General features: G+C 47.8%; 4 protein-coding genes across 4 annotated transcripts; 2 read left to right on the top strand and 2 right to left on the bottom strand.

Moving 5' to 3' along the window:
• Nucleotides 1–36: 36 nt before the first annotated feature.
• On the bottom strand, nucleotides 37–917 carry FPRO_14890 (monooxygenase family protein; the record flags this gene model as incomplete). The annotated part of the gene is made up of 4 exons (XM_031224919.1): nucleotides 37–149; nucleotides 196–635; nucleotides 691–807; nucleotides 856–917. 4 exons carry the CDS (start codon nucleotides 915–917, stop codon nucleotides 37–39), a joined length of 732 nt encoding a protein of 243 aa, XP_031090130.1.
• A 1,574-nt stretch (nucleotides 918–2,491) lies between these two features.
• Nucleotides 2,492–7,580, top strand: FPRO_14889 (uncharacterized protein; the record flags this gene model as incomplete). Its single annotated transcript, XM_031224920.1, has 3 exons — nucleotides 2,492–3,235; nucleotides 3,293–3,614; nucleotides 3,664–7,580. The coding sequence occupies 3 exons, from the start codon at nucleotides 2,492–2,494 to the stop codon at nucleotides 7,578–7,580; spliced, it is 4,983 nt and encodes a 1,660-aa protein (XP_031090131.1).
• A 1,060-nt stretch (nucleotides 7,581–8,640) lies between these two features.
• FPRO_14888 (uncharacterized protein) lies at nucleotides 8,641–8,955 on the top strand (the record flags this gene model as incomplete). Its single annotated transcript, XM_031224921.1, has 1 exon — nucleotides 8,641–8,955. One exon carries the CDS (start codon nucleotides 8,641–8,643, stop codon nucleotides 8,953–8,955), a length of 315 nt encoding a protein of 104 aa, XP_031090132.1.
• A 1,822-nt stretch (nucleotides 8,956–10,777) lies between these two features.
• FPRO_14887 (uncharacterized protein) lies at nucleotides 10,778–17,530 on the bottom strand (the record flags this gene model as incomplete). The annotated part of the gene is made up of 2 exons (XM_031224922.1): nucleotides 10,778–12,005; nucleotides 12,468–17,530. The coding sequence occupies 2 exons, from the start codon at nucleotides 17,528–17,530 to the stop codon at nucleotides 10,778–10,780; spliced, it is 6,291 nt and encodes a 2,096-aa protein (XP_031090133.1).
• Between the last annotated feature and the right edge of the window lie 1,102 nt (nucleotides 17,531–18,632).

Below are 18,632 nucleotides of genomic sequence, written 5' to 3' on the forward strand. Positions count from 1 at the left end.
AGGAAGGTAATCTGTCCGCTTGTGAGTGGTTCGGGTTTATCTATAGGGTAGGTCCTGCTGACAAGTAACTTGCGCCTCTGCATTGCTAGAAAATACATGCGGGACCAGCCATGTTGGTCCACGAATAAAGTTACTGATGGATCTCGTGTCTAGAACTGTTAGTTAACAATTGGGTTTTTATTCCGAATTTCTCACCTTTGCGTAGGCTAGCTAAGCACTGGGTTGAGCTGGCCCCATTTCCTATAACAGCTATATCTTTGTCACGATAATCTAGGCCTTGGGGCCAGTTTGCCGTGTGTATCACACGTCCCTGGAACGTATCAAGACCTTTGATGTCCGGTAGCTTCCAATTGTTTAGCCTTCCGATAGCAATGACAAAAACGTCGCACTTGACCCAGACTCCATTGTCAGTATTCTCGTTGCTTTGCAGAGAAACGTTCCATTCCGAATTCATCTCATCCCAGTTCGCCCCGGTGCAGGTTGTACCGAATTGAATATATCGTCTGAGATCGAACTTGGTCACTGTTGACTTAAGATAGTCTAAGATCTCAGCCGCCTCGGCATATAGGCGACTCCAACGGGGGTTGGGGTTCCAGCTGTACTGGTAGGCATGGGACGGGATGTCGCATGCACAACTTATAAAATTTCAGCAGTTGCCCATGAGTAGTTAGGGGTGAGGGAAATTCTCACCCAGGATATCTGTTCTCAGCCCAAGTTCCTCCTTCCTCACTGTTCTTGTCATAAACTGTGATGTTGACGTTTGGCAATCGCGTGGTTACATCCTTCAGGAATTGAATGCCCGATATCCTACAACGGTTAATTGCTAATCCAAATTCAAAAGGAGGATAAAATTACCCAGCACCTATGACGACAATACGAATCGGCTTCGGAACGAATGCTGTTTGGGCAAGCTCCATGTTGAAGGTGTATTCCTGTGAAATAGAATGGTAAAGGTAATGTGGTAGCGGTTCTTGACTGGCAATTCTTCCAACCCGCCCATATTCGAATTAATGATTCTGACCTTATGAGAGTCCTAATGTACGGGAGGGCAGGCGAGATTTATGCTGTATGAAAGTGGCGAAAGCATGCGATATCGGCCTCAATATTGATTATACATACCTTGATTTCCAGTCATCTCTATTACAGCGTCTGGAAATTGAAGGATGACCCTGTGAAATTATTTCGTCGAAACATTCAATTATCCTCATACCGAGTTAGGAAATGGTGTTCAACATTGAGTATCGAGGCGCTGCATGATTTTTGATCATTTGTATATCGTAGACTCCTGGTCCCCCATCCAATTCCATTAAGCCACGAATACTGGACTCGATGCGAGAAGCAGCAGGCCCGCATGTCGTCGAAGGTAACGTGGAATCTTATTCTTACGAAAATGCTGATGCTAGCTTTACGATCAGGCGAGGTCCATCGGCATGCCCCAGCATGTAGCGGCTACATGTAGAAAAGTAACTCATGGGATGAATGCGGGACGCGAAAAGGTTGCGAATCATGCAAAACAACGAACAAGGTCATCGCGATCCAGTCAGAGAAGTCTCTGAGAGCAATGAGTCTATGTACTTTAGCGCGGTGAACTTGTGAAGAGCTGCAGTGGGGCATTTTATTATCCCTGTTTTGGAATCCTGCTGTCAGATGACAAATGACGAACAACAATGATGGTGGGGAGTTGACGTGAAATACCCACATTTCAAGACTCAGGTTCATACACATCGAAACTCTAGGAAGGACATTTGTTATCCCTTCAGAAATGATCATCGTGCCACCCAACCCCTAAAACCGAGAATACAAATCATAGGCTTTGACTTAGCTGGTAAGATTTTGGCGCTATCGGACGCAGTCACACATTAACGTTGTGAAATCCTTTCTACGCCTGATTGACGATTGAAGGCCGCCAGGGCGTCCGGAAGCCTTTCATCGCAGGGGCCTGTATCAGAACATCATCTGCAACTATCAACTAGTTTATCATACAATGCCGGCCGAAATCAGAGGCCGGGTCATTTGTGGCTAGTGTGGCTTTTACAGTACGTAGAGAATGTCGTCATACTGTTATGGCTTACAGCCGTCCGAAATGATTGCTTATAGCTGTAAGAAAGTCAGCATATTGCCTCTGTATGCGATATGTATCCAGAAAAGGTTTATCCCTTATTCTCTTGAGCTCGTTTATATATTAGGGTCGAGAATAATACATGGTGACCTTCTAGAAATAAGCAACCATAGTTCATGACGGTGCGCAAAACCGCTATCTGTACTATGCCAGCCACGTCTTTGACATGGTCCATGCTCGGAAACTTTTTGTAAAAAGCCAGGGCGGCCTCTAATTTCGGCCGGCACTGTACGAAAAGCGACTGAGGGTGAGACTGTACTGTACAGTAGGGATCGGAACCAAGGCGACTGCATTTTTAACGAGAGGAGATCAGAACATTGCTATCGTTGGGTTGACGGGAAAGTGTGTGTGGAGGTTGCTTAGCTTGCCGTCATGGCGGATCCAATAGGGGCCGAGATCGTGGTGGAGCAGGATGACACCCCCTTTTCGACGCCAAAACGATCGAGTCGGGTGGTGAGGCAAACGAGCAAAGTCCGAGACACCGCGCGACAACTCGAAGACACCGCCAAAGAAACGCGAAAACCTACCCGGCAGACGACTCGAAGTGTTCCAACCGAAGAGCAAACCGATCGAACGACCGACGTCCGAAAGAGTAGCGGCAGCGGCGGCAGTGATGGAAGGGCAATGCTGCAGAAGGCGCTGGATCTCCTGGGGGAGTCGCGCAGGGAGACTAAAAGACTGCAAGAAGCGCTGAGAGAACAGATGGAAATGACCAAGGAGCTACAGGAAGCTGTCGCAAAGCAAGAAGAAACGATGTGCGAAATGGGCAAGCAGATGGCCGAGATGAAGGAACAGATGGCCGAAGAACTACAGCGGGTCCGCGAACAGCTCGAAACGATTGCGACGAGTGCAACAGAGGGACCTCAACGATCATACGCCGACGTCACACGACTGACATCATCTATACTCCACAACGATTCGAGAACCGTAGCCGCTCCTCCGAACCCCGTAGACGTGTTCTACTGCACAGTTGACGTGTCAAGACTGGAAGAAGAGGAGGCTAGGATCTCGGCCGGGACGATCCGAGCGACAGTGGAGAACCAAGTCCGCTCTGAGCTAGACAATCCCAGGTGGCGATGCCGAGCGGTGACAATAGACCCAAAGAACCCCTACCGCGTCAGGATCACCTGAAGGGACGAGAACGAGCATGAGATTGTGAAACAAATTGCAGAGACAAAACTAGCACGAGGAACTCGTGTCCTGCGAGATGATCTCTACCCTATCAAGGTGGATAACGTAAGTCGCACCGCGGTGCTGAACGAGATGAACGAAATTCGGATAGAAGCCGCCGAGACCCTTGGTCGAGAGAACGACACCGAGGTTGCAAAGATAGCATGGCTCAGCAAGAGAGATATCCCCAAAGCGTATGGCTCGATGGTCGTGTACCTCAAGAAGCGTTCGGAAGCCAGGCGATTCATTGGTGAAGGATTTTTCGTGGCTGGAGGGGAGTCCGGCACCACGAGCGTGTTTGAACGCCGAGAACGTCCCAAACAATGTTACAAGTGCCAACAGATAACGAACCACAAAGCCTATCAATGCGACAGACCACAAGTCTGTGGGAGATGCGCACAAGAAGGTCACCACCACAGTGCATGCACAGGAACGATTCCGAAATGTATTCCTTGTGGCGGTCCCCACGAGTCATACAGCAGAAACTGCCGGAAACTCTATCCATCACAGCATGAATAGTATACTCCAACTGTTCCAACTGAATGTCAGAAAGCAAGGGCCAGTACATGATAGTTTAATGAACGACAAGGACATTCAGGATGCAACCGTATTGGCCATCCAAGAGCCCCATGCACGCAGGGTCCAGGGCAAGTTATTGATGACACCCATGGGGCATCATAGATGGGTTAAGATGGTGCCTACGACAGAGAGAGAGGGTAGATGGGTGATTCGAAGTATGCTTTGGGTGAATAGGGAGGTGGAGGCGGAGCAGGTACCGATAGAGTCCCCAGACGTGACAGCAGCGGTCCTCCGATTGCCAGACCGTCTGGTGTTCACGGCGTCGGTCTACGTACCGGGCGGAGACGCCCAAGCTTTACGAGACACGTGTAGCAAGCTCAGCAGAGCTATTACGGAGGTGAGACGGAGATCAGGGAGAGCGGTTGATGTAGTGATGGTTGGCGACTTTAACCGGCACGACCAGATGTGGGGAGGGGACGATGTATCGGTGGAGCGACAAGGGGAGGCGGACCCGATCATCGACTTGATGAACGACTTTATGCTTCGGAGCCTGCTCCGACGGGGCACAAAAACATGGCAAAGCGGAGGCTATGAGACAACGATCGACTTGGTTCTGGCCTCCGAGGAGCTTGCGAACGCGAATATCAAATGTGCGGTATATGGTACGGAACACGGATTGGATCATCGTACAATAGAGACGATGTTTGACGTTTCAGTCCCGAAACCGAAACAGGAAGAAAGACTGCTGTTCAAGAATGCACCATGGAAGGGGATCAATAACAGGATAGCGAACACACTGAGAGATGAACCGATGGGAAATACAGTGCAGCAGAAGACGGACAGGCTGATGCTGGCGGTCTCAGAAGCCGTCCAGACCTTAACACCAAGAGCCAAACCGTCTCCATATGCAAAGCGATGGTGGACCTCTGATCTCACACAGCTACGACACGTTTACACACACTGGAGGAACAGAGCGCGGACCGCGAGACGTGCCGGACAGGGTTCCTCGGACCTCGAGGGCTCAGCAACCGCCGCAGCGAAGCAATATCACGATGCCATACGGCAACGGAAGAACAACCATTGGAAAGAGTTCCTAGCAGATAACGACAACATCTGGAAAGCAGCCAAGTACATGAAGTCTGGGGATGATGCAGCTTTTGGGAAAGTGCCACAGCTCACGAGAGCAGACGGGACAGTAACAACTAACCGTGGAGAACAAGCCGAAGAATTGTTAGCCAAGTTCTTTCCGCCACTGCCAGACAACATCGAAGACGAAGGACCACGACCACAGAGAGCTCCAGTAACGATGCCGAACCTGACTATGGAAGAGGTGGAGCGCCAACTGTGGGCAGCGAAGTTATGGAAGGCGCCTGGAGAGGATGGACTACCAGCGGTCGTCTGGAAGCAAATCTGGCCGTCGGTGAAACACGACGTTCTCGACATCTTCCAAACATCATTAGAGGAAGGCGTGATACCGAAACAATGGAGACATGCTCGAATTATCCCGCTCAAGAAACCAGGAAAAGACGACTACACGATTGCAAAAGCCTGGAGACCAATCTCGCTTCTTGCTACCTTGGGCAAAGTGTTGGAGTCGGTAGTTGCCGAGAGGATCTCTCACGCGGTAGAGACTCACGGACTTCTCCCTACTAACCATTTTGGTGCACGAAAACAGCGATCAGCAGAGCAAGCGCTTATACTCCTTCAAGAACGTATCTTTTCAGCATGGCGCTCACGCCATGTCGTAAGCCTAATCAGCTTCGACGTGAAAGGCGCATACAACGGTGTGTGCAAAGAGAGATTACTGCAGCGGATGGAGGCAAGAGGAATTCCGGATGGTCTCTTACACTGGATAGATGCCTTTTGCTCCGAGCGAACGGCAACTATCATGGTGAATGGACAAAGCTCCGAGAGTAGACCTCTGCCACAAGCGGGACTGCCACAGGGATCGCCTCTGTCGCCGATATTGTTTCTATTCTTCAACGCAGATCTGGTGCAAACTCAGATTGACAAGAATGGCGGTGCTATTGCATTTGTCGATGACTACACGGCGTGGGTGTCGGGACCGACAGCCCAGAGCAACCGGAGAGGGATCCAAGCGATCATCGACAAAGCTCTTGACTGGGAGAGACGGAGCGGTGCGACCTTTGAGGCAGAAAAGACGGCCATCATACATTTCACCAGATACACAGGCAGGATAGACTCGGAGCCATTCACCAGTAAGGATGAGAGAGTCTCTCCGAAAGATCAAGTCAAGATTCTGGGGGTCGTCATGGACTCACGGCTTCACTACAAGCAGCACATTGCAAGGGCAGCGACGAAAGGCCTCGAGGCGGTGATGGAACTGAAACGACTCAAGGGGATGGCCCCTTCGACAACGAGGCAGCTTTTCGCAGCCATGGTAGCCCCTGTAGTGGACTACGCCTCCAACGTCTGGATGCATGCTTGCAAAACACTAGCGACGTATGCCATCCAACGAGTACAGAGAATAGGAGCGCAAGCGATTATAGGGTCCTTCACGAGCGTGGCGACAGGAGTAGCTGAGGCCGAAGCCCACATAGCGACCATCCACGAACGGTTCTGGAGACGAGCGAGCAAGTTATGGGTAGATATACACACGCTGCCGCGAACCAATCCGGTCCGAAATCTCGTGCGAGGGATCAAAGCATTCAGACGCTTCATATCTCCTCTCAGACGCATCGCGGATGTATGTCGAGAGTTGCCGAAGGACACCATGGAAGTGATCCAGCCATTTACTCTCACTCCGTGGGAAACGCGTATAAAGGTCATATTGAGTACACAAGGAGAGGAAGAAGAACACAAGATCAAAGAGCTAGCCAGAGCAGGATGGGCGGTTAGGATCGCGACAAGCAGTTCGGCGAGAAACGATCTGGTCGGCATGGGCGGAGCGATCAGGATCCCACTATCCGTGGCAAGAGCCGGCAAGCTCAGCGAAACCTTTTCGATCACCCTAGGTACGAGGGAAGAACACAACCCGTATACAGCTGAACTAGCAGCGATTGCCTATGGTCTCGGCTGTCTGTCAGAGGTAAAGTATCGAGTGATTGTGATCTTGACGAGCAACAAATCGGCGGCACTGGCCATAGGTAATCCTCGCCAGCAGTCAGGTCAAGGACATATTAAGAAGATATATGATGCACTAGAGAAACTCAGAACGAACGGAAACAAAGTCAACCTTATCTGGTTGTCACGCAACAGCGAGCTCAAACTTCAGAAAGCAGCCAAGATGTCAGCACGTCATGCTACTGAGCCATATGTCACACCAAAGAGAGGAATGGCTACAGCCAAGACAACGATTCTCAGTCGAACGAGAGCAGATCTACGAAAGGAAAGGAAGCTACCAGATGGAGTTGGTGGGCACTCTAGAAGGGTCGACTCAGCGCTGCCTGGTAAACATACCCGGCTGCTATACGATCAGCTATCATGGAAAGAGGCCAGCGTGCTGGCTCAACTTAGAACTGGAATGGCACGACTAAATGGCTATTTATATCAGATCAGGGCCGCACAGTCGGACGAATGCCTGTGCGGACGTGCGAAAGAAACGGTAGAGCACTTCCTCTTCCGATGCATAAAGTGGACGACACAACGCAAAGATATGATGCTGCAATGTGTAGAAGAAAAGCGCGGCAACCTCTCTTTCCACTTGGGAGGTAAAGCAGTATCAGACGGACAAGAGTGGACACCGAACATGAAAGCAGTACGAGCCACGATCCAATTCGCGATCGCAACAGGTCGCCTAGAACAGAGATGACAGGAACACTACGAGCTGATAGACCACAAATTTGCACCAACTAACAACTAATACCCTGTACAACCAAAAGCGGGCATCGCTTCAGCCGCCGGAAATAGGAAACTGAACACTTGGAGGAATTGGTCTTCAAGCCGACCTGCTACTACTAACTAATACAGGGATCTAGAAGGAGAGGTGATGAAGAGACAGAAGAGAACAAGGCGGAAAATATAGGGGCTCGGCGAGACTAAGACATTAATTGGCGAAGCGCATGAATTTTTAGACTTTAGAACCCTTTGGGCGTTGGCCTACCGGGCGTAATAGACTTTGTGTGTGTGTGTGTGTACGAAAAGCTAGTCAACAGAACATTTCGAGGAGAGGGTTATGACAAGCGCTTTCCGATCTCTAGACTTTATTACACTGCTGTGTTGACTAATAACCAATTGATAGTCTGGTAGTTTTGCAGACGCAGGATGTGAATATCTCGATCAAAAATGGGAGCCTCTACTATTGTATTGCGCTTCCGAATTGGAGACGACTCTCATTGTTTTACAATCAAATCGCCCACTGGCTTCAGTTCAACTGTTAGAGCGACCAATGAACCCGCACGGCTCCTCACAGTCCCTTCCCCTCTCAGGGTCATTCACAAAGGTCCGCCAATGACTAATAAAAAAAGAACGAAATGGTACAATCAGTGCTTGCCTCAAACAATATTATTTTTCTGCGAGAATATAAAGTCATAAGCCCTTGAGAGCTTGTAGTTTGGTCTCAGTTTGACCATTGATGACTTGTTTCATTTAACAGTCAAGTTTGTGCCGAGTGAATCTCTGAGCGTGAAAGTCTTGGGTTATTGTGCTAAGTGAGACACGAATATGAGCTCTGCTGCTAGAGCGCAGGACGACATGAGTCATGATTGGATCATGCGTATGTATTCCAACTAATTGATGAATGACCAGTAACTATTCTGAACAGAATGGGAGAATCTTGAAGCAAAAGGCGATAAAAAGTTTCTTCCTTGCACTCTTTCATGCACTCCTCACCTTAATATCGTATACAAAACACTTTCGCTCCGCTTTCAAACATGAAGTTTCTTATCTTGATCGCCCCTCTGCTTTCCCTCCCTCTGGCGTTTGCCAATTCAGGCGGTGACTATGGTTATGGCTACGGCTACGGGGGAAAAGTCAGTACCGTAACCACCATCGTCACGCACACTGTCACAAAGCCCATTTACAAGGCCCCGATCACCAAGACCAAGACTGAAACTGTCACCAATTTCAAGCCCACGGTCACAAAGTACAAGACTGTCACCAAGACCGTCACCAAGAAGCCTTACACCACCTACCATAAGCCTAGATACGGTGATGGCAAACACAAAGACAGCGAATATAAAGGCTAAGAATTGGGCTCTGCCCAAGAAGCTCGAATTGATAGAACATAACCGGTCAATATGCCTATCTTGAATATTTGGCCTCACAATCTTCTCCTGCCAGTTTGAGCGATGGCTTGCGTGGCGCGATACGTGGTTGACTTCTCGTTAGTATGGAAATTGAATAGTTGGGACATGCTTCGGTATTTCCTCTTGCTCTTTACATTCTCCAGTCAATGTATATACGTTATGTCCTTGGTAGTGGCCAAGTATTAGAATTTGGCGATGGCTGCTACGAGGCAATCATATAAAACATTATCTTTGTCGAAATCCTTTGTTTGACTTTCTCATAACTAAACATTCTCTCGCCCTATTCTCCATGCTATTTCCAAGTTTTTACTTTTTGTGATCTGTCATTATAGAATCGCCTTTTTAGTTCCAAGACTTTGTCTCGATTCAGCTCGTCACCTATCAACTGCGTCGCTGCACTCCTTTTTATGGGGTCGACATGGTCTGACTAATGTCGTGGTTAGATTGTCCCATGTCCCATCGTTGCCCTGGACCAAAGTTAAAAGCAAACAGGTTCGCAAGTAATTCCTTACCATTCGACCTAATAGTCTCATAGGACACTCTTTCGTGTTGCCATATATTCCTTATACAATTCAGCAGCATCTTTTTTGTCAAAAAGATAACGAATTCTGTCAAACTGATAAGGATCCCTTTCACTCACACGTCGACCTTCATGCCGATGTATAAACCTCGATAATCGAGTCAACATCGATCGTCCCATTGCATGTTGGAGTCCTGAAAATCTAAATTCAGACCTGACATGGGTCAATGTTAAATTCAAATTGCTAGCGTAACTATTCCAGACCTACAGATCGTTATTGGCAGGGACGAAATTTTTCTATAGTACTAACCTATTCAAGTAATTATGGAACCTCCTGTCAGCTCACCCGTGAGCTCACTGTGAACTCACCTTTAGCGCCGAGTGGAGCAGATGCCTTATCAAAACATGGGACACCTTCTGTCGGATCAATGACCAAGGCTAATGCGCGAGTTGCTGAGATTTGATGGAACGTATGTACGGCGAATTGTGTGAGTCTACAATGAATTGCAGCTAACTATAATCGGACGAGGCAGGAAAAAGATGTACCATCTGGCACATATCTCATCCTTCGTTTCAACCCTCTTTTGTCATTAGTAACCCACAATGGCCTCCTCCGGCGCTGTTGCCTAAATGCCTCCTCATTTCATTCGTCCTTAGACGGAGGTCCATGCGTCGACCTGCTCCATGGTCAGACTGTCCCATGTCCCGTCGTCCCCCTTGACTAAAGTTGAAAGCAAATAAGTTTGCCAGCATTAAGAATGGTCACCTAGTAGTGCTTGGTACTGTCTGTTGTACGCTATATAGTGAAAATGATTACAAAAAGCACTAAGCTCTTTGTGAACAATTTACTATCCCCAAGGAAAGTTACCGACTATGCTTTCCTTCCACCATGTTGATATCTACCAGAAAGAAATAAGGCTATTGGCAAACTTCGCTACTATACCGTTGAGAGGACAGATCGCCTTTGCCCCGCCTTCGTGATATGACTACTCTTGACACGTGTCTCCTGCACTTCAGGGATTTTGATGCGCCCTCAAATAGTAAGCTCTTGTTATGATGGCAAAGAACAAATGGGACTTGAATAGTTTCGTTTCTATAGCAGATTGAACTCCTGAAACCCGCACTATGTTCACGACTTTATCGTCGTAGATCTAGATGTAGCTTTCCCTGCAGTGGCGGCTTTCCGGTACGTTACCGGTGGTTGAACGCTGGCTCTATCGACGTCATCTCATCTGTAATAGATCACAGTCTAGCCCGCTCTTGTCCCCGCCCGAGCCGCATGTGGCTGGCGGTGAAAGTGTCATTGGTTACGGCTGCGCTCGTGCTGACATCCAGGGCAAGGCCGAAAGCAGCGATGAGACCAGCAAGCCGCTGCTTCTGCTCCGCTCCTTCCCCATCACATTTCAACATTTTCAGGGCCTCCCTTTGCATTGGTAATCCAGTACCGCCTCCAACAGTACCAACAGGAAGAGATGGCAGATAGAGACTCATGGTGAGTGCACCCGTCTTAGGGTGAAGTTCGGAAGTCAAGTGACTCCAGGATGCCTCAGCGGTACTGGCGGGGTCCTGACCAGTCGCTATGAACATGGCCGCAATGATATTGATCGGGTTGACATTGCAGCCAAATTGGCCGTTTCGAATCCCGCCTTCCTTCAAAATCTGTTGAGTGGCATAGAGCTGATCGGTGGTACAGCCGAGGACTTCTCGACAGACATCGGGGGAAATGGTTCCCCACACTAGTGTCTCCACTCCTCGAGGTTTCTTTACGTTTCCCCACGAGGGCTTCTTGTCAGATGCCAATTGTCCTTCGATAAGAAAGCCTCGGATGCTATATTTATCGGTCAGGGAATCTCGAAGCATCTCGCATGCGTGCTGAGTGGCCTTGGTCACCATGTTCTGCCCGGCTGCACTCCCGCAGCTGTAGCTACAGAGCACATGGACCTTTGAACCAATTATAGTGGGCTGCATAGCCTGAAGTCGTACATATGCACTCGTCTCCGCTGCCCACTGCGAAAAAATCGGTTTCAAAGCCGGTACATCTTTGGCGAATATGACTGCATGGTCAGGGCTGTCGAAAGTAAAAACAGGGCCTCGACTCATGCTGTTGCTGAGTGTCTCGATGTGGATTCCTCCAGAAGCGTTGAAAGCTTTGCATCCTCTAGAGCAACTAGCTACAAGAGTTCCTTCATACGTTGCTAGAGGTGCGTAGACTGTATCTAGTGTGACTCCTCCGGTTACCTGAAGAGGCCCTGCAACAGCTAGTGGAATTTGACAGAAGCCAATACAGTTCTCGACTCGTACTTTGTCAATGAAATCCGACTGTAAGGCCCCTGCATCTTCAAATATACGGGTCAAAGACCTCAGGACCTTTGATTTGTCGGTAGATGAACAAGAGGCCATCATGTCAGCCGTTGGATAATTTGAAGGGCTTCTGATGATATAAACACTGAGCAACGGGAAGAAAGGATAACTGGTGAATATGAGTACCGATGTAGGAGCAAATTGACAGCAACTCAATGAAACCTTCCTGAACTTTCTGTCCCGTATCTCATAGTCGCCGCGGCAGACGAGGCCCAAATGTCCTCTTGTATGTTTCACACTACTTATGTTCACAGTGATGTGAAAAATTCTGGCATAACTTAATCATTACGAAATCAATTCTTTTGATGCCTGCTCGGGCGTGATTATGGGAGCAAAGAAATTTGGCCCTTGTTTTAGGGATTTATTTCTAAGTATGACTCACGATTTCAATTGTGGACGGACCTTTATCGCTTTTGCGCCCTTGAATCTGAGGCCTGTAGTCCCCGGTGATTTTTCAGCTAGTCTGTCCCTTGGATCCCGGGTTCGCATTGGTTGCTTAGTAAGTTTGTTCCGTGCTGGTAGTGCCATCCTCTGTACTCTTCCTTTAGGATTGCTGTGATTTCCAGCATACGTGTTTTGCTTGAGATCGGCGAAGATCTTGAAGATATGAATGTATATCGGCAAAGAAGCGTCAGGAAACAGTGGTTGTCTCTTGACTTTCATACCAGCAAGAGCGTTGTGTACCTGGACTTCAAATGTTTCTGGAACTTGCGCCGACTCGACGCCAGCCAATTTATTCAACCGGTCTTGGTTATGCTTACCGATCTTTGTCCATGAATAGATATGACCAGATTTCGTCAAGATCTCCAAGGATGCATATACCTCCTCAGATGGCAATATCGCCGACAACTGATGTAATAGTACAGTCATTCTAAATCGTTCGAGATGTAATAAGGACTTCTCCGTATCCACGGCTGCGTTCTCTTCTGATACTCCTAGCTTACAAGCCTTGGATCTGCGTGGGCGCTGCATTAGAACGGGCTGATCTATTGCTAAACCTTTGTCAAGTTGGCCGTCCATTGTTTGTGTAGGTACTGGCTGTGTGTGTTTTCTGACGGGCAACGGCGGGTAGATATCGAATGCAGAATCTTCATGCCCATACTGACTGCCTTTTATGCCTTCTCTATGTTGACTAATGGGCGTGTGAATTGATTCTGGAGTATGAAAGGAAAGATCTGGCTCAGATTTTGGTGTTCCGACCCTAGGACTTGATGGGACCTCCTTCCATAAGGACGTGTGCATCGGGCCAGCTTCTTGGACAGTCATTTCAGATTGTAGCGCAGCGAGTTCGACCTCTGATTCCTTGGCCTCCAGAGCTGATTCCAAGTTTTGAATCTTGAGCTGGACCTTTTCGATAAGAACGCTAACCTTCTTCGCAATTCTCCGTTCCACCACCTCACCAAGCTGACCTGTACCCGAATCCACAATACCAGGATAGGAATCCCCAGATGTCGATCCAAGCACGCCAATACAGTTATCCACTCTATTTTCCACATCTCGGAGCTCTGCAGCAAGGGTTTCTAGCCTTCTGTGCAAGCTCTTGAATTGATCGACGTCGCTCTTGTATTGTTCAAAGAATAGGCTCAAGGTCTTGTTACTCTCACTGATCTCTGTCATCAGAGCAGGGATACTACTATCCGCCCTTGACACTTCATAAATCCTGTTTATGCTTTCTTGGCCTTCAGATTCCACTTTGAGCTTTGCGTCCACCACTTGCTGGACTTGTGTCTTCCGCAAGCGATCTTCTAAAAGTTTGTGCTTGCCAACCCATTTCGCAGCTTCTGCTTCTGCATCATCCCTTCTGGCCGCTGCGATGACAACTTCGGCTTTTAGTAGATCTCCCGACCTCTCCAAGTTCATGATTTTATCTTGCAGTTCTCTAACCTTGGTTTCCATGTCGTTTTTCGCCCATCGTTCTACGATGAAATGCTCGAGATTTTGGATCTGGTCTCTTAACTCGGCGAAGCTTTTACTGTCATCATTATGAGCGCCTTTTTCCGGTTGCAAGGAACCACAGTTTGGTGTCGCATTGCAGGTACTTTGCTGCTGTGCGCTTACCATCCTCTGGATACCGTCAACCGTAGACTGTAAAGATGCCACGGAAAGAGGTAGATTTTCTATGATTGAATGACTTTTCTCCGTTTCATCTTGTAAATTCGCGGTCCTCTCCTCGGTTTGATTTAGAAGCTTCTTTGTTCTAGCGAGTTCTTTGTCTTTCACTTCCAGCTGCTTCTGTAGGTTATAGAGTTCATTTCTCGACTGCGTCAGTTCTGACAATTCAGCAAGTTTGGTGAGCTGTGATGCATGCTCATTACGGCAAGTAGACAACTCAGCCTTTGTCTCGATGCAACTTTGTGCTTGCGTGTGAAGCTGATTCCATAGTCGAGCTACTTCCACCACGAGAAGTTTGACACTATTACCATGCGCCTTCTTGATAGAATTTCTCATTTGATGCAGGTCGGCAACTTGAGACAGTAAATTCTCCCTCTCGCTTCGCATTGATTCCTGTTCGGCTGCTTGTTCTGTTGTCTTTTCCTTCAACGTTGATATTTCGGACTCTTTCCTTTCGATGGTATCTTGCAAACCGGTGACCTGTTCACTGATATCATGAGCGGTCTTCATGCTTTGGAGCTCTTGGTCTTTGTCCGCAAGGCTTGCGCGAGCATTCTTGATTTCATCCTCTAGATTATGAACCTGTTTTGTCAAATCTTTCAATCGTTTGTCGGCTTTTTCTTTTTTCTGATTGTGTTCTTTGGCCTGTTCTTCAACGTCTGACTTTAGTTTCAGGTTTCTTTCTTGCAGATCTTGAATTTGTTTTTTGATCTTCTCGGAATTCGCTCTCGCGACCTTTTCGAACTCACAAAGCCGCAAGGTCAACTCATTCTTTTCATTTTCCATCAATTGTTTGTCCTGCTTTTCCCTCGTTGCATCATCTTCTGAAGCTTTGATTTTCCTCTCCAAGTCGTTGATAGACGTTATCTTCTCCTGCAGTATTCGCTCGTTTTCCTTTAGATTCTTTTCTTGAGTCTCCTTTTCGTCCTTAACCTCCTTCTTCAGCTTATCAATTTGCTCCTTCATGTCTTTTTCTCTCTTCTCAAAATCTTTTTTGTTGGAGCTTGCGGTTCGCTGTAACTCATCACACTGCGACAGCAACATGTCTTTTTCCATTTGTATCGATCCGTGTTCTGTTCCCTTTATGGTTACCTCACTTTCCAACTCCTCTATTATCAATTGTTTTGCTTTTATCGTAGCCTGCAATCCTGCGATCCGTCGATCAGCTTCTGCAGTAGCCATTTTCGTGTCACATGCTTTGTGCTTAGCTGCCAGTAACTGCGAGGCTAAATCATCCTTTTGTTTTTGTATCAACATGTAATTTTTTTCTTCTTGAATTGCCGTGTCCTCTAAACCCTTGATATAAGACTGTAAGGCCTCGATATATGTTATTTTCTCCTTCAATTGGCGCGCGTCTTCCGCTTCACGCATAGTTTGTGTGCCAGTATGCTCTATATACGTCTCTTTCCCTTTCTCCTGGGGAACAGGCTCAAGAAGACCGGAGCAACGAAGGTTTTTACATTGAGGTTGCAGTTTAGCTTTCTCATCTTCAGATGCGTGAAGTTTGGCCTTGAGTACCTTAGCTTCGTTCTCGAGCTCAGCGCTTTTTGTTTGCAGAGAAGCGTTCGCCTGCACTGCAGTCTCTAATCGCGAGTTTACATCTTGAAGTTCTTTACTCATTTTTTGGAGCTCGTCTACAGTGATTGTAGTGGTGACCGAGTCCTTGGAGGAGCTTGCTAGGATGTCTAATGAGGGATTTGAATCGTCTTCAGCTTGTTGCTGACTCGCGTCACTCATGTTTATATCCGGAGATGGCTTGTGAGACTGCTGTTCGAGATCAGCAACTCTCGCTTGAAGAGCCGCATTACGGCTTTCCAGTTCCGCGGTCCTCTCCGCCTGTTCTATCTTTTCTGCCTGCATTTTAAGCCCACTGTCGCTCTCAACAAGCTTCTCAATCTCGCACTTCAGGCCTTGGGTTAGCTCCAAGATGCTTTGAGGCTTTCTCGTCGAGTCCGTGACAGACTCTTCATTAAAAATCTCTGCATACAACTGGTCCCAACCCGCAAGTTCAAGTGTCAGCTTGTTGACTGTATCCTGCAGCCCAGCTATGATTACTGTATCTTCAGTCTGAAGTGGTGACTTTGATTGGTTTTGCTCAAGCTCAATTTGCGCCGTCTCCAGTTGCTCTTTTAATGTCACCTCTCGGTCGACCAGCCGTTGATTCGACTCTGCAGCTGCGCCTTTGAGAGTTTGCACTTCTTCGAGAGCGGCATTATATCGTGCCTGCAACTGATGACTTTCGTCCTTTAGGGATTCACAGGATGCTCGTATTCCTTCCATTTCGGTAGTAAGAGAATCCTTCTGCGCCTTCACAGTGTTCAGTTCTTCTTGAGAAGTGTCCCGAGCTGATTTCAAACCTTGTATTTCGGACTCGTAGTTATTAATTTTTTCTCGGAAGCCGTCCAATACACTGTTTGTATAGGAAGATTTCGACGGTGGATCTTCGTCCTCCTCCAATAGTTCGTCAGCCGCGGTTTGCATACTGATTGCTTCCGTGGTACCCGTGCCAATGCCGTCCAGAAATTTCTGCAAGTCTTCCAGCTTGCTATCAGATTCATTGGCCTTTTGCTTCAAACGATTTATGTCCTCTTCCAACTTCTTTGAAGTTTCCGCCTCTCTCCGCATCATCTCATTGAGGATAAAGATCAAAAACTCCATTTCCCGGCTAGGAAGCTGAGTCATCTCAAAAACACAAGCAGCTCGTCTCATATTCACCGCAAAGTGATCTGTAAAAATATTGCAATGTTCTGCGCTTTCGACCTTCTCATATAGATCTGGAGGTAGACCGTCCGGTCCTTTCTGACATACCGCGAAGATTCCCACCTGCAACCTTTCAATCCCCATCTCGATGCCATGGTAAAGCTCCGCCCGCTGTTTCCAACACTCAGTCCGCTCGTCTTTGCTTCCCTCCGCAGGGTAGTCGAGGTAAACCTTTTTGGGGCCTCCCTTCCACATTTGCTCCACAGTTTCCTCGAGCGCATTTCTCATCATGGCGGGCAATGTTTCGAGAACGGCGTTGTGGTCAAATTCCGGAAAGACGATCAAAATGATTTGTAATGCAAGAAGATAATACCTGTCGGCTTGCCGACTCATAAGACATTCGATCATATCGAGAAGCAGGTGGGTATGCTCAAATTTGAGTACCCTCAGCCACTCCTTTCTCAAAACCTTGCGGCGCTGCTCATCGTCGCGGCTGGTCCCTGCTCCTGCCAGTGGAGGGATTTTCTTTCGCGGAGGCCCCGGCTGCACGGCCGAACGGCGGTCAGCATCCGACCTCTGCCGCTTTCTGCCCTTGTTACTGTCATCATTTTTATTGTCTGTTCTGACTGTAATGGAGGCAGAATCAGTAGCGGCCTTAAACGCTTTCAGTTTCGACTTTTCGTCTTGTTTGTATTGCAGGAACTCCTCCCTCCGCTCTCTATTTACACGCTCTCGCTTCAGTTGATCTAGTCTCTGTGCTAACGTCTGACTGCGCGTCACGCGCTTCGTTGCCGGTTCTCGTAGTGGTGCCTCACGAATCATTGCTTCAGGTGATATTCGAACATACAGGGCAGAAAATAAGGGTGAGAATGAAAAACGGCGCAAAACACTTGAGCTGACATAGGTGCAGTAGCTTTACCTTTGTACAGAGCCGAATTCTGGCCAAGCTCATCTATTAGTGTTGTTGTCCATTACGTTTGTCTGAAATTAGAAGTCGACAGCCTAGAATGTTTAAGAAAGAGGAGCGACGTTACAGACTGGGGTCGGCTCCCTCATTAAAATAGAGTAGCAAAGCCAACTATAAGGGCATTATTAGAACCCCGATCGCTGCAGGCTGTAACCCTCTGGAATGTTACTAGCGCAGCGACAGCCCGGTTTCTGATGGTGTCGCCACTCACATATTTCTCTATTCGCCAAGGTGAGAGAACGACGAAATCATTTTGCTTTCAATTCAATCTCTCCTGGGCCTTTCTAATGATGTCCTCTGAATAGACAAAGTTGCCCTCGATGCCAAAAACTTTCTGTCTCTGCAGTTGATGCGGCTTTCTTAGCCATTTTGGTAATGGAAGACATGCTTCCAAAAGATTTGGTGTTATCGTAATTGACCTTATTATTGATTGAAACGCTCGCGTGTAACAAGATCATATGTACTGCGTACCTGGCGTACAGTGTTTCGATACATTGTCATGGAACGTCGATGGCGGTATGGCTTGGTGCCTTTCACAGATTTCATGAGCATGCCCGTTTCAAAACAACAGCAGGTGCAAAGTCGCACAGATATTTCTTTCTCGCGACAATTCATGCTTAAATCACGGCCAGTATATACGCCAACATGCTTCACCTCTCAGTGCGCACTCTTACCATACCGAGCTTCTCTTACTGGATAAGGCCAGGCTCCATAATGACCAATAACTCGTACCCACTATACATTGTGCTAGCGGCAAAAAGAGTTATCAATTGATTGCTACCGTGACTTTCTCTTCCGTCATGGTCCACAAATGGCAGATATGAGCTAAGCATAGGCTATGCTTGATAGATACTTATAATAAGGCTAGGTTTTATTGACTGCACCTTTATTCATTCTTTCACCCGCCAGGCCTCGGGTAGTCTCACCTCACATCCTAAACCTTTCCCCTCGGTGCTG

This window comes from Fusarium proliferatum (assembly GCF_900067095.1).
Source record: "Fusarium proliferatum ET1 genome assembly, contig: FPRO_scaffold018, whole genome shotgun sequence".
NCBI lineage: Eukaryota > Fungi > Ascomycota > Sordariomycetes > Hypocreales > Nectriaceae > Fusarium > Fusarium proliferatum.